The sequence below is a fragment of the Lupinus angustifolius genome, chromosome LG09 (genome assembly GCF_001865875.1).
Source record: "Lupinus angustifolius cultivar Tanjil chromosome LG09, LupAngTanjil_v1.0, whole genome shotgun sequence".
Taxonomy (NCBI): Eukaryota; Viridiplantae; Streptophyta; class Magnoliopsida; order Fabales; family Fabaceae; genus Lupinus; species Lupinus angustifolius.
This window is the reverse complement of record NC_032017.1, coordinates 15,051,699-15,064,285: the sequence shown is the minus strand read 5'-3', so window position 1 is coordinate 15,064,285 and position 12,587 is coordinate 15,051,699. Positions and strand designations below refer to the sequence as shown.

Below are 12,587 nucleotides of genomic sequence, written 5' to 3'. Positions count from 1 at the left end.
CCCTCAAATTTCCGATACTCCTTATGGATGAGAGGAAATCAATTACACTCACATTTGGCGTTTCAATTTTCAAAACAGCAGCAAATGCAACTTTTTTAATTATGAAATAGGATGGGAATGATAATCCGAGACAATATTTACTATTGGAAAATCTATTCGACAAGAGTTAAACACTAGAACTTATGGATGAACTACTTGTTGCATATCACTTAGACGAACAAAAGTGTAACTACCATTTTAAACACATCAAATTACCTAAGTTGCTAATTTGGAGAGAAATTTATCAGTCAGATTTAGTTGAAACCTAGTAAGGTAGACATTGATCTAATTCATAAATTAACTAACATGTGCAAAAATTGCGCCGTAGTTTATTCAGGAGGTATAGGTTGTGTTTGGTACAACTAGCTCATAAGGATAAGTTACCTGTAGGCTTATAAGCTAGGAGGGAAAACCAGTACTAGTAGCTTATTAAAGTGATGAATGACTGTATTGTTAGATATCAAAGTAACTATTTACTCTCTTTTGCCAAATAAAATAATTACCTAGCATATGAACTCTTTAGTAGTGTTACCAAACATACAAACTACAAATCCAAATGTCTAAGGTAATAATAGCTTATGAAAAATGATTCTCATCTAGTTTCTTTAATGAGAATTTAATATAATGTAATATTTATACACTGCTATTATATTATTTATTATTGATTTAATTTTTTTTAAAAATTAATAATAATTAAGTATAAATAATGAATAATACTATGATAATATATAAAACTAAAATTACAGTGTCAGCATATATAAATTTCTAAACTAAATAAACTAACCAAAGAGATATATAGTAAAGAAGTTTAACAGTATGAGAGTGTGAATTGTCAACCGCCAAAATCCCCAATGCCTATAAAACTCCCCAACTGGTACATTATCCTCAATGGGACTCTCACAACCACACATCACACCAACAACAACTACTTCATTGTTATCATTTTCATATCACATACACTGATACACACACCATTTTCTTCACTCATTCTCATTCACCCACAAACAAATCACAACAACAACAAAAAAAAAACATTTAAAATAGTTTATTACTATTATTGATAATGCTCTTACGTGGCATCATCTCCACTCCTCTTCCACCCTCTCTCCGTCTCCACTCTCCAATCCACCCTCGAAACGTCACCGTTTCATCCCAAACCCAATCTCCCATCGCCGCTAACTACCCTCTCTCCATCACCGACGAATCCCTCGACTCCCGCGGCTTCACCTTCCGCCGCAGCGCCGACGGACTCAACCTGGACCACCTAAACACAATCTTCGTCGCAGTAGGGTTCCCACGGCGTGACACGGAGAAGATCAAGGTAGCGCTGGAGCACACAGAGTCACTGATATGGGTGGAGTACAGGAAGACGAAGAAGCCGGTGGCGTTCGCTAGGGCGACGGGGGACGGTGTTTTCAACGCGATAATATGGGACGTGGTGGTGGACCCGACGTTTCAAGGAATAGGGTTAGGGAAAGCGGTTATAGAGAGATTGATAAAGGAGGTGTTGGAGAAAGGGATTTGTAACATAGCGCTTTATTCAGAGCCCAAGGTTCTTGGGTTCTATCGTCCGTTGGGTTTTGTGGCGGATCCTGATGGGATCAGAGGAATGGTGTATTCCACCAAAAAACATAAGAACAAGAACATTTGATTATGCTGCTTTTGGTTCATTCACTTTTTCTAATTTCTTTATTGCTTTGTATTAAATTATAGCTATTCAATTTAGTTTTCTATACCATAAGTCATTCATCTAAAATATAAAATCTTGTTACATCTTCGACATCATCAAAAGGTCCTTAAAGTTCTCCAAATGGATTAGTTTAGTACAAAGGGTGAATAATATATTGGTTAATACAAAAAAATTTAGTTTTTTACAATGTATTTGTAAAATGAGTTTAATTTATCTTTTTTAAAAGCGATTGATTATTCTATTTTGGAGAAAAATGTATACGCATATAGTATATGAGTTTTATATATTATCATTATTTCTTCATTATTTATATTTTATTATAATTGACTCTTTTAAAAAATATAAATAAATATTGTACAATATACTGATTGTATAAATATTTATATTTACATAGATATTTGAGTTTTTATTTTCTAGTCAAATAAGCAAGTTCACCAACTTATAATATTCTCTAAAGCATTGCTAAAAGTTTAGCAATCAAAATGAGGTAAAAAAAGCTTACAGGTTAAAGGTTTATAAGACACAAGGCATGGGTTACTTTAAGAATTTCCAAATCAAGGCTTACAATCTTAGGGCTTTTTGGAAATCAACTGTGGCTGGCATCTTATTTTTATTCGAATAAGATATTTGACTAACTGTCTCGTAATGTTGTCTCACACCTTGCCACTATAATCACAACACAGAAGCTTTAGTGAAGCATGAGGCGAGGGAAGAGTGTTATGTTTAATGTGGGTAGAAAAGGGGAAATATGTGACATTTGTAAGAGGGTTATATCTACGTACACCGGTGTGAAGATTTATACACACTCAGTATATTATTCACTATTCATTTGTATTATTTTTTGGAATGGATTTTCTTACTCCAAGAGTAACTGGAAAAATTTTACTTTACATCATAATCATTCATTCTTAGAAAATCTAATGATTTGAATTAATGAGTAGATTTAATCTATTTCTCAAGAATGAATGGTTGGATGTGAAGTAAATTTTTCTCACATACAAATAAGTGGATCCCTTCCCTTGTCTTTTGATGATGATCAAATATAAATGGTGAATGATGCACATACACTATTAATGTATACATTTTTTCTTTATTTTTAATGATTTAAAATTAATAATCCCAAGCAAATTCTTATCACTAGATTAATGATAGAGAAATAATTATAACCATTGATCTTATACTATATAATAATTTCTCAAGTAGCCTCTCCCTGACTTAGTTAATTAGGTTTCATCATTTTCTCTCCATTCACTTGAATATTGGAGTCTTTTGTGGGGTATGACCGATCAAGTCCATTGGTATTTGTTACGTTTTAGTTCGCCCACCTATAATTTTTGTCACCCTTTAATCATTTTTATTGTAATTCATGTCCTCAAAATTAAAATTCTTAACTTATCTAAATTTTGGTAGTAGTTTCTAAAATATAAGTTAATAAAGTCATGAAAGATAGAAAAACACAAGTTTTTCAAGTTTGGGAGTGTGAATGTCTGAGCGTTTTTTAGTGGGGCAGTGTATGAACTTAAATAAGAGCTTTCCTAAGATATCTTATGTTGATGTGCATTATACTCTAATAACATAGGACTAATATTTTAGTTAAACAAAAAAAAACAAGATAAAGGAGATACCATGTCACTTCTTCATATATTTTTTTCCATGTAGGAAGAGAAGAGATTTGATTGCTTATAAGCTAATGTTTTAAGGAATGTTATCTGATCTAAAAATGGCTAACCAAATTTCAAAACGGCTATGATTTGCAATCTTAATCGAATAAGATGTTAGATCTACTATATTAAACTCGTTTAAACCGTAATAATTCAGAAAGTAAAACGGATGATTTACCTAAAAAATTTAAAACAAAATAATAATCTAATATTTTATTTTATTTTAATATAATTATTAGTTATATATAAAGTCATCTTGTCCATATAAATGTTTAGCTAAAATCTGATATGTGAACTCTTTTGGTTTGATGTAGGCTCGAGCAAGCTTTCACTATATCTCTGCACTGTGGGTGTGCTCACTGGTTTCTTTGCATTAATCATACAATGATGTATAGGAACGTAGTGGCCAAGTTTTTTCTCTAGATTTTACCACAATCGCCGTGTTATGCATTAGGCTACTTGATAACACTGTGCAAGATCATCTAAAGGTGGAAGAAGGAGAATACATGCTATGTAGTTTTGTGTTTTGGGCTATCTTCACACTATGTTCTTGGTTCCTCTCTTGCTTTTGCTCATAAGGTTGCTGCATGGCATTTGGTTTTGCTTGTGAGTCTCTGTCTAACGTGTGTTATTGGCGTTTGGTGGTGCTCCAGACAAGAAGAGCTCAGCATCAAAGCGCAATGACACATGACTAGGGGTATCTTTGCTGAAGGGCGTGTTGCGAAATCGGGTTTTGGGTTAGTTGGGTTTGATTTTGAATGTAAGTGATGAGGTTTTCAAGTCTGGGAGGAGGAAGGATCATACTTTTCAATCTTACGTAATTTGGTACAAAGATATGGAATGAAATGAATATTTAGTCTTTGGCTGATTGCACATATTTGTTGTGGCTAAGCATGGTAACACTTTTACAGTATCAACAATACATTCGGTTTCGTGGTGTAGTTGGTTATCACGTCAGTCTAACACACTGAAGGTCTCCGGTTCGAGTCCGGGCGAAGCCATTATCATTTTATTTTAGGGAGTCATAAGGTGGTCTTAGAGAGAAGAGGTGAAGGGAGGGATTGAGGGTTCGAGTCTCAGCCATAAATTATCTTCTGGTACGAGAAAATACTTTACTACCTCAAAAACAATACATTCATAGATCAACATGAACTTTTGAATCCATTAATGTGCAACTAAAAGGAATAGTCTTGGAAGTTAAACAAGCATTGCCCATCAATATGCACCAATGGTTAAAGAAATTTCATAATGTATTTTAACAATTGAAGGTTGAAGAAGAATTAGATTTATAGATGTTGGCTCTGTTATTATTAGAGAAGCATAATGTATTTTAAATTGCTTTATATGTAATGTCTTACAACATAGGATGACAACTTTAAATTTCATCCAACAACTAAAGATTCATTTCTAACATCCACCATCAAAACTAGATTGTATTCATTAAATGTGGCAAACATTTTCCTCATACATATGTTAAGCACTTCCCTTTTATGTGGAGTTCTTGAACCTAGTCAGAGCCAAACTAATTTTGAATAACTCCATTTTCGGGTCTCGAAATGGATAGACACCATCATTTGTAAAATTATAAAGAGATTTATAGTCAAGTTAGCCTTGTATTTCTAGTGCTTCTTAATTGGTTCCCCTTGATTGCTTGGATCAATGAATGGTCTTTTGACATACCAGGAATTTGAGTACCTGGGGTAGTCATGGGCCTTTTTCTTCTCGGAATAGGGTTTAATTCCATTCGGTCGATGACAACGGCATTAGAAGTCAGAAATGCCTTGGTCACAGATGCTGCATGCTCTATACAACATCTTACTACCTGCAGAAAATTTTAAGATAATAACATTATTGACCATCATGTGCAATTGTTAATGCACCTAAACTGCAAACTTGGTATGTTTCTTGCATTGTTTATCTTTCTGTTTTGCAGTAAAAACAACACTATCACAACTATTACTGTGAGAAATTGCTAATAAGAATCAACATTACCTTCAGGTAATATTTCTGTGAGAAATTGCTAAACCGAAAATCCTAAAACATCTTGGCTTGAACAAATCATTAGCATCAAGAGCTTTTTATTTTGGCACATTGTTTTTATAACTACTAATTTCTATGGGAAATTTTGATTTTTTATATTTTATCTTATCATCTGATGTAAAAGATATTCAATGGCCATACCTTTGTTGGGTCCATGATCCCAGCTTCCATGAGATCCTCATAACAGTCTCTAGAAGCATTGTATCCAAAATTCACATTTTCGTCAGATAAAACCTGCATGGCATAAGGAGCAACAACCACACAGTTTAGTTCAATATATCTGTTTTATGAGCTGAATTAACTAAACACTATGGAAGATCTAAGAATCTTATTGGTAATCAATCTCTTACAGAAAACCGTTTCTCAACATGCTTAGGACCTTATCTATGACAACATTGCCATTGGCACCAGCATTTTTTGCTATCAATCTAGCAGGATAGCTCAAAGCTCTTCTGAAGATCTCAGCTCCAATCTGAAGATGATATTTCCACATCAGATTTCCATATCTTAAATTACAAACAAAAGGGCCAACATGAAACTGATAAGCTATAATGAATATTTCAAATACGAAGTTGGTCGCAGGTTTAGCATGATGATGGAAAGGTTAGCTGAATGAAAGGTAGAATTACTTTTTGTTCTTCATTATCTAGGAGCCTTTTGATGCCATCCACTTTCTTGGATAGCCTTAAAAGGCTACAGCCGCCACCAACTACAACACCTTCTTCGATTGCTGCCTGCCAAGTTCTAACTTCGAAGTTTAGCCGCAAATAACAGCAAATCACCTTTTTAGAGCCAAGAAAAAGAAATACTACCTTGGTTGCATTTAGAGCATCTTCAATTCTTAATTGTTTATCCCTCAACTCCACTTGTGTTTGTGCTCCTACCTGTGATTTTATATTTAAGGTGCTAAAATGTGAATGCACAATCTAAAAAACAAAGACAGAAATCTTAAACTTCAGTTATCAAGATGCCAAGATGGAAAATAAAATGCAATTCATTTCACCTTAAGAATGGCAATGCCCCCTGATAATCTTGCTATTCTTTCATTTAGTATTTTCTTTTGGAAATTTTCTTCAGTATTCTGCCAAATATGTAAATTTTCCTAGGATATGTTAGCCATGCTTCATGTTACTTGTAAAACTCAGAACTGGTTGTGTGTGAAATTTTCGGTGTGAAGTTATGATTTTCAAATGAGCAAAGTTCTGTATGCACCTCAACAAGTCTCCTAAGCTGATAAACCCTCTTCTCGACAGCAGCTCGAGTAATCCTATCTGTAACTATTAAGGTAGAATTCTTTGTTATGACAACCTTAGTAGCAGAACCTAGAACATCATTTCTAGCCTTTTCTAGTGTCAAACCCATATCATCTCGGATTACAGTACCTGAAAAACATATGATGAGCCAAAAATACAAAGGAGTAAATATTAGTAGAGAATGACTTAAAAAACTTGAAGACTATACTTGGAAACTAGTGTTGCTTTTCACTTAATGTTTTATCATACTGATGCAGATAGGAATTATCGCTTCCTTTATTTGAATTTCTTTGCCAAGTCGTTAACAACTAATTTTCGTGTTGTCAGTGTCATTAAGGACAAATATAAGCATCAGATTATTTGAATCATACTTACTTTTCAGTCTGCCTTGTACTAATGATACAAGTTATACAACAAGTCATACAAGTACAAAATTGATGCATATGTTTTAATTGTCTAAACATACCAGCAAAAACAATATACATAAGCTTCTTAATTAGAGTATGCGATATTTACCTCCGGTCAAGATAGCAATATCTTCTAAGTAGTGAGTTTTGCGGTCACCAAATTCCGGAGCCTTAATAGCAGCTACCTTCAGCACACCCAAGAGTTTATTTTTAATGACTGGAGCTAGAGCTTCCTGTTCAATGCCCTCTGCAACTATCACAAGTGGAAACTTCTCTTTCGCGGCACTGTTTAATAGGTTAAACATCTCCTTTGGGTTTGTGATTTTTTTGTCTACCAAAAGCAACTGTATCAAAAGAACTATGCACTATATTATTTCATAGAACATAGATGAGGCTTTTATTTTTGTATGAGTTATTATACCTTGCAGTTGTTGAGTTCAACCGTCATCTTTCTTCGGTCAGTGACAAAGTATGGAGACAGATATCCGCGATCAAATTGCATTCCTTCTACAATCTCTAGACTACTCTCAATACTACTTCCTTTTTCAATTGTCACTACGCCGCCCTTGCCTACTTGATGTAGAGCCTCGGAAATCATGTTTCCGACTACATAATCATTCCCGGCACTGACTGCAGCAACATCTGTAAGTTCATGATCCTCAACCTGCAAATGCAACCAATGTTGTTGAGTTCAGCATTTCAGCAAGATCTTCCAACCAAAGGCAATAATTGCAGGCAGAAAAAACCATAATCAATCAACATCTGCAGCCAGATAATTATGATCATGATTCTGAGAATTTCCAAATTCCAATCTATCTGGAGTTTTAAAAAAACTCAGAAAAAACATACTAAAAAGTATAGCTTACTTCTCTAGACATCAAAGTCAGTTCAGAAACAAGGGCTGTGGCTGTTTTCTCGATCCCACGAGCGATTTGAACAGGATTCATTCCAGCTGTAATAACCTACAAAAGGAGATAAAGAAGAGAATGTTAAGAGCTCAAAATTTAGGACACCCTATTTAATAAAGACTACATAATCATTGACATGTTGACACTAACATAGGACTGAAAACTATAATGTTTTTCCAATCACTTTATATGCTAATTTTTCCTTTAACAATTCAAATAAGCTAATATCCAATCACTGTGTTTTGATTGAAATAGATAAGATAAGATACTAATACGTACCTTTATCCCTTCTGTAATTAGGCCATGGGCAAGAATAACAGATGTAGTTGAACCATCACCAGCAAGGTCATTGGTTTTTGCACCAGCTTGTCTCACCAATTTAACTCCAACATTCTCCAACGGATCTTCCAATTCAATCTGAAATAACATAAGAATCAATCAGTAGTTCATAAAAGAAATTAAGAAACCATGTATTAGACATGAAAACAGAAGAAAAAAAGTTAATTAAATTACACATGAAATTCATCACTAAATTTTGCTGCCAAAGATGACTTTGCTATTGCCATGTACATCTGATCATTTAAAATTCATCATCTATTCAATGCAGGAAGAAAAACAAAATGGTAATTGTTGTTTATGCGGCTCGCAACAATTGTAAATGACAACAAAGAATTATTATTGTCTCTATTCTGGAATTGGATTGCAGAACTACTATAAAAAAATCCACAAAGGTAACATGATAACTCTCAATGTTGTAATTCCAAAGCAACATTAGAAGTCTTAAAAGTGTTTAAAAATCACTTCCAAAATTGGAAAGAGAAAAATGTTTCAATATTGTCAATTTGTCATTTACCATAACACTAGCAAAATACTTAGAACTATGCTAACAGCATATAACATATTACAAAGAAAAAATAACAAAACTGAAAGCACCAAATGGTTAATGATCAACAGATAAAAAATAAAAAAACCTCTTTGAGAACAGTTTCTCCATCATTTACTATCTTGGGTGGTCCATACTTATTATGCAGCACAACATTTCTCCCCTTTGGACCCAATGTAACTCCAACCAGTTTTGCCACCATATCCACTCCTGCCTTCACCAAAACCAAACAAAACATTCTTAACACAAAACAAATTCTGGGTCATGAACAACTATAGTCTAGAATCCTTACCAAAAGCTTCTTTGTGACCAAGCCATCATGGTTGAAGTAAAGATCTTTGGCTACTCTAGAGTTTGGAACAGAAAGTGAAGTTCGGGGTTTTGGAAGTGATGGATTGGTGAAGGAGAATGCAGATATATAAGATGGAGAACATATCATGGCTTGTTTTCTTGGAATGTGTTATTGGTTGGAGTAGGAACCAAGTATTATGAAGTTAGTGTTTTGTAGTATGTAGTGTAACATGTGTTGAATAAAGGTTTGGAGCATAGACAATGTTGGAGGATAAGATTAATATAGAGAAATATCTCTGCATTCTTTTTTCACTTCCCTCAAATTTGGAAGGAGAGTTAATGTGAAAGTGAATATGAATATGTGGATTGAGTTTAGAGTAAGTTAATGGTCAAGAAAGAAAAAATGAGATAATTTTACTGAAAAACTGCATATATTTGGCTTTAATTTATTAAATACATTTGCTGTTAAATACATATTCAAGGATTAGAATAAATTTTGTGAAGTTTATATTGTGGCCGTGGATAAAGGTTAACAAGAATATTGTTCAGTAATGTTATATATATGTGCATGGTTTTTTATTAATTTAACTTCAACTTTTTTCTTGAATGCAATTATGTTCTAGCTGGTAGGAGCACTATATGCTATAAAATAAGTGTTGAACGTAACTGCTTTTTTAACTATTCAAACACAAGATCTCTAATGTTCAGACAAACCCACATCTAATTTGTCTAGGCTTTATGGTATTTTAATTTAAATGTAATATTTATGTACGTGTATAAAACATATACAGTTTCAAGTTTCAATACATATATTTTTATCTCTTTAAATTTTTTAACTACTGTTACACATCTATCAACATGTCATGGGATGTTCACATTGTCACTCATCTCTTATTAATGTTCTTTTCAAGTTCCCAAATGTCTTTCATTGAGTACTATACTACATTTAGTATTCTACTTGCTAGTTTCATATTCATCTCAATCTATGACTGACTTGATGATAAGAGATATAAGTTGTATTGAATAGTTTAAAATAAATTAAAATATAATAAATAAAATTGTATGAGTGTAATTTTATATAATTAAGGGTGCACAAAATTTTAGGATAATGTATACAATTTTTTCCACGTCTAGACGAATACAACTATAGAAGTGGCTCGTCCACTAAGTATAGTAATGAGCATGATGATTGATGAATGTTCGTTTGCTTCATTTTATTTTATGTGGGCTGTTCTTTTTATTTCCTGGGTGTTTAGGTCCTGGTGGCTTTACTCTTGTATCAATTGAGTGTTTCTACTTTCTAGGAGTATATTTTGGGCCTTATTGGAGGGTAGTTTTTTTCATTCTTTAAGTTGTTTCCCTATCTTTGTTTCAGAGGGCTTATTTTCGTGGGCTATTCTTTTTTGGTTGTTTCATAAAAGAAAAGAATGTTTAGATCTGAACCCAAAATATTAACTTTATACCCAGACTTTACATATATATGGCCTTTCAGTATAATATTTATACATTGTAAAAAAAATTTAGATTTATCATTTAACATATTTCTTTTATAAAGAATCAATAATGATTTATTATGAATAACATACAGTGCATATATTTTTCTCATGAACATTTATCTAACATGCAAGTAAGTAGGGGTGAGCATGGGCCGGGTAGGACGGGTAAATGTTTGTCTCTTGCTCGACCCTAAAAGTTAGTCGGGTAATTTTATGAATCCAAACAACCCGACCATAAATGACAACTAGGTCAGACTTTAAACTCGGACCCGACCCTAGACCAAATTTAAATATAATATATACATATTTTAGATAAAATCTTCTTAATATTATTTATTATTATGAATATATAATTTGACATATAAAATTATATATGTATATATATTGTTAATATTGTATATATCATGAAAAAATTATAGAGTCAAAGATACTTTCGACGAAAGAGTGTCATTGTTTTGTATACAATTAAATAGAGACACACATATGATAAACAAGTGACCATGAGACAGGTCGAGTCATATTTGTCCCCTATCTAACCCTAAATATTGATTGAGTCTCATTTTTTTAAAATAAACCTTGTCCTAGACCCATGAAAAATGATGCGTTGTTAAGTATTTATATTTCATAAATTATATTTTCATTTCAAAAATGAAAAATGTCCCAGTTATACCTTAGTTTTCTTGGAAAATTTACATATTTATCATTTCTCACTAATGAACAAATGGCAAAAAAAAGAGAAAAACAATGTTGCATGAAAAATATATAGTGTCTTAACATGTATGTTCTTAATGTCATCTTCATATTTCATTTATATATATATATATATATATATATATATATATATATATATATATTAACCAACAAAACATTGATTTAATAGTATAAGACTCAGATAGATCCATAGAATAGTTAAAAAGTTAAAAACTCGATTATCGAGAATAATACTTATTAAAATAGACAACTACACATTACATAATATATTAATTATTTACTTAAAAAATGAAGAATACCACTAATAGTACAAAAAAAAATATAGGATCATAAAAGGAGGGTGGCTTGCCCATGTGAGCCCCCCTCCTTACCATTAGTTAATTGAGGCTTTGTGGCACATGGAAATGAATCCTGAGAAATCTTAGATATGTTACACATGAAACTATAAAGGATATTTTTTGAACAGAAACTTCCATTTCCTCAGAAGAAGTGACACTAAAGCTTGCAAAGGATGTCTCTATCCGAAACTATTTAAGGAAAGTCTGTGACATTGAAAAGTCTACACATAGCACTCAGTTATCTAAATCTAGAAGCCTTTTTGGATTTTAGTTGCTGCCAAAATATCCAAATAGGCATTGGTAGGCACTTCATTTTCATGCCTTAATAACTCCAAGCGAATTAAAAGTGAACCAAACCTGCATTCAAAGTGACACTGTTTCACCTTGATAAGTGTGAACACTCATTTTTGTCCGGCCCAGAAAAAGCCCAATTCGTTTCCAAAAAGTAATTTTTCCATTTCAAGGAAATACAAATAAAGCCTAAGCCCTAAAAAAAAAACAGTTTTTCAAAAAAAATATAGTTTGGGCCACCATAGGCCCACATGTCATCTTCCAAAAAAAATAATAAATATTCAAATGGGGAAAGATATTTTAAAATTTTTTAAAAAAATCCAAAAAAAATTATTATTATTATTATTTTTCGAATAAAAAAATAATAATAATTATATTTTCTCCTACATATTTATTTTCGGATAAAACAAAAAATATCATAAATAGAAAAATAAAGAAATAAAAGATTTTCACAAAAAAAAGAGTTTAAATTCGAAATAGTAAAAAATAAGTTTTTTTTCAATTTTTCTAAATTTTTTTTGTTAATTCGAAATTTAAAATTTTAATTTGAAATTTAAAATTTAAGATTCGAAATTCGAA

At 32.3% G+C, this 12,587-nt stretch overlaps 2 protein-coding genes, 1 long non-coding RNA gene and 1 other non-coding gene across 6 annotated transcripts; 3 read left to right on the top strand and 1 right to left on the bottom strand.

The window, feature by feature from the left end:
• On the top strand, window positions 934-1,770 carry LOC109355807 (serotonin N-acetyltransferase 2, chloroplastic). The gene has a single exon (XM_019599030.1). The coding sequence runs from the start codon at window positions 1,103-1,105 to the stop codon at window positions 1,688-1,690; it is 588 nt and encodes a 195-aa protein (XP_019454575.1). The 5' UTR covers window positions 934-1,102; the 3' UTR covers window positions 1,691-1,770.
• Window positions 4,318-4,391, top strand: TRNAV-AAC. The gene has a single exon. It is a non-coding gene; the product is annotated as a tRNA-Val (tRNA).
• On the bottom strand, window positions 4,680-9,447 carry LOC109357409 (chaperonin 60 subunit beta 4, chloroplastic). 3 transcript variants are annotated; one of them, XM_019601361.1, is made up of 13 exons: window positions 9,174-9,298; window positions 8,970-9,091; window positions 8,278-8,415; window positions 7,957-8,052; window positions 7,512-7,754; window positions 7,200-7,434; window positions 6,643-6,812; window positions 6,434-6,511; window positions 6,243-6,314; window positions 6,060-6,164; window positions 5,810-5,902; window positions 5,572-5,664; window positions 4,680-5,212 (listed from the first exon to the last, which is right to left on the bottom strand). In XM_019601361.1, exons 2-13 carry the CDS (start codon window positions 9,081-9,083, stop codon window positions 4,991-4,993), a joined length of 1,659 nt encoding a protein of 552 aa, XP_019456906.1. In that variant the 5' UTR covers window positions 9,084-9,091; window positions 9,174-9,298; the 3' UTR covers window positions 4,680-4,990. The 3 variants fall into 3 exon arrangements, 2 of the variants coding, with proteins under 2 accessions (XP_019456906.1, XP_019456905.1); XM_019601360.1 differs by having other exon boundaries at window positions 4,774-5,212; window positions 8,970-9,095; window positions 9,174-9,444; XR_002108855.1 differs by having other exon boundaries at window positions 5,096-5,212; window positions 5,781-5,902; window positions 8,970-9,095; window positions 9,174-9,447.
• Window positions 8,388-8,939, top strand: LOC109357410. Its single transcript, XR_002108856.1, has 2 exons — window positions 8,388-8,497; window positions 8,730-8,939. It is a non-coding gene; the product is annotated as an uncharacterized LOC109357410 (long non-coding RNA).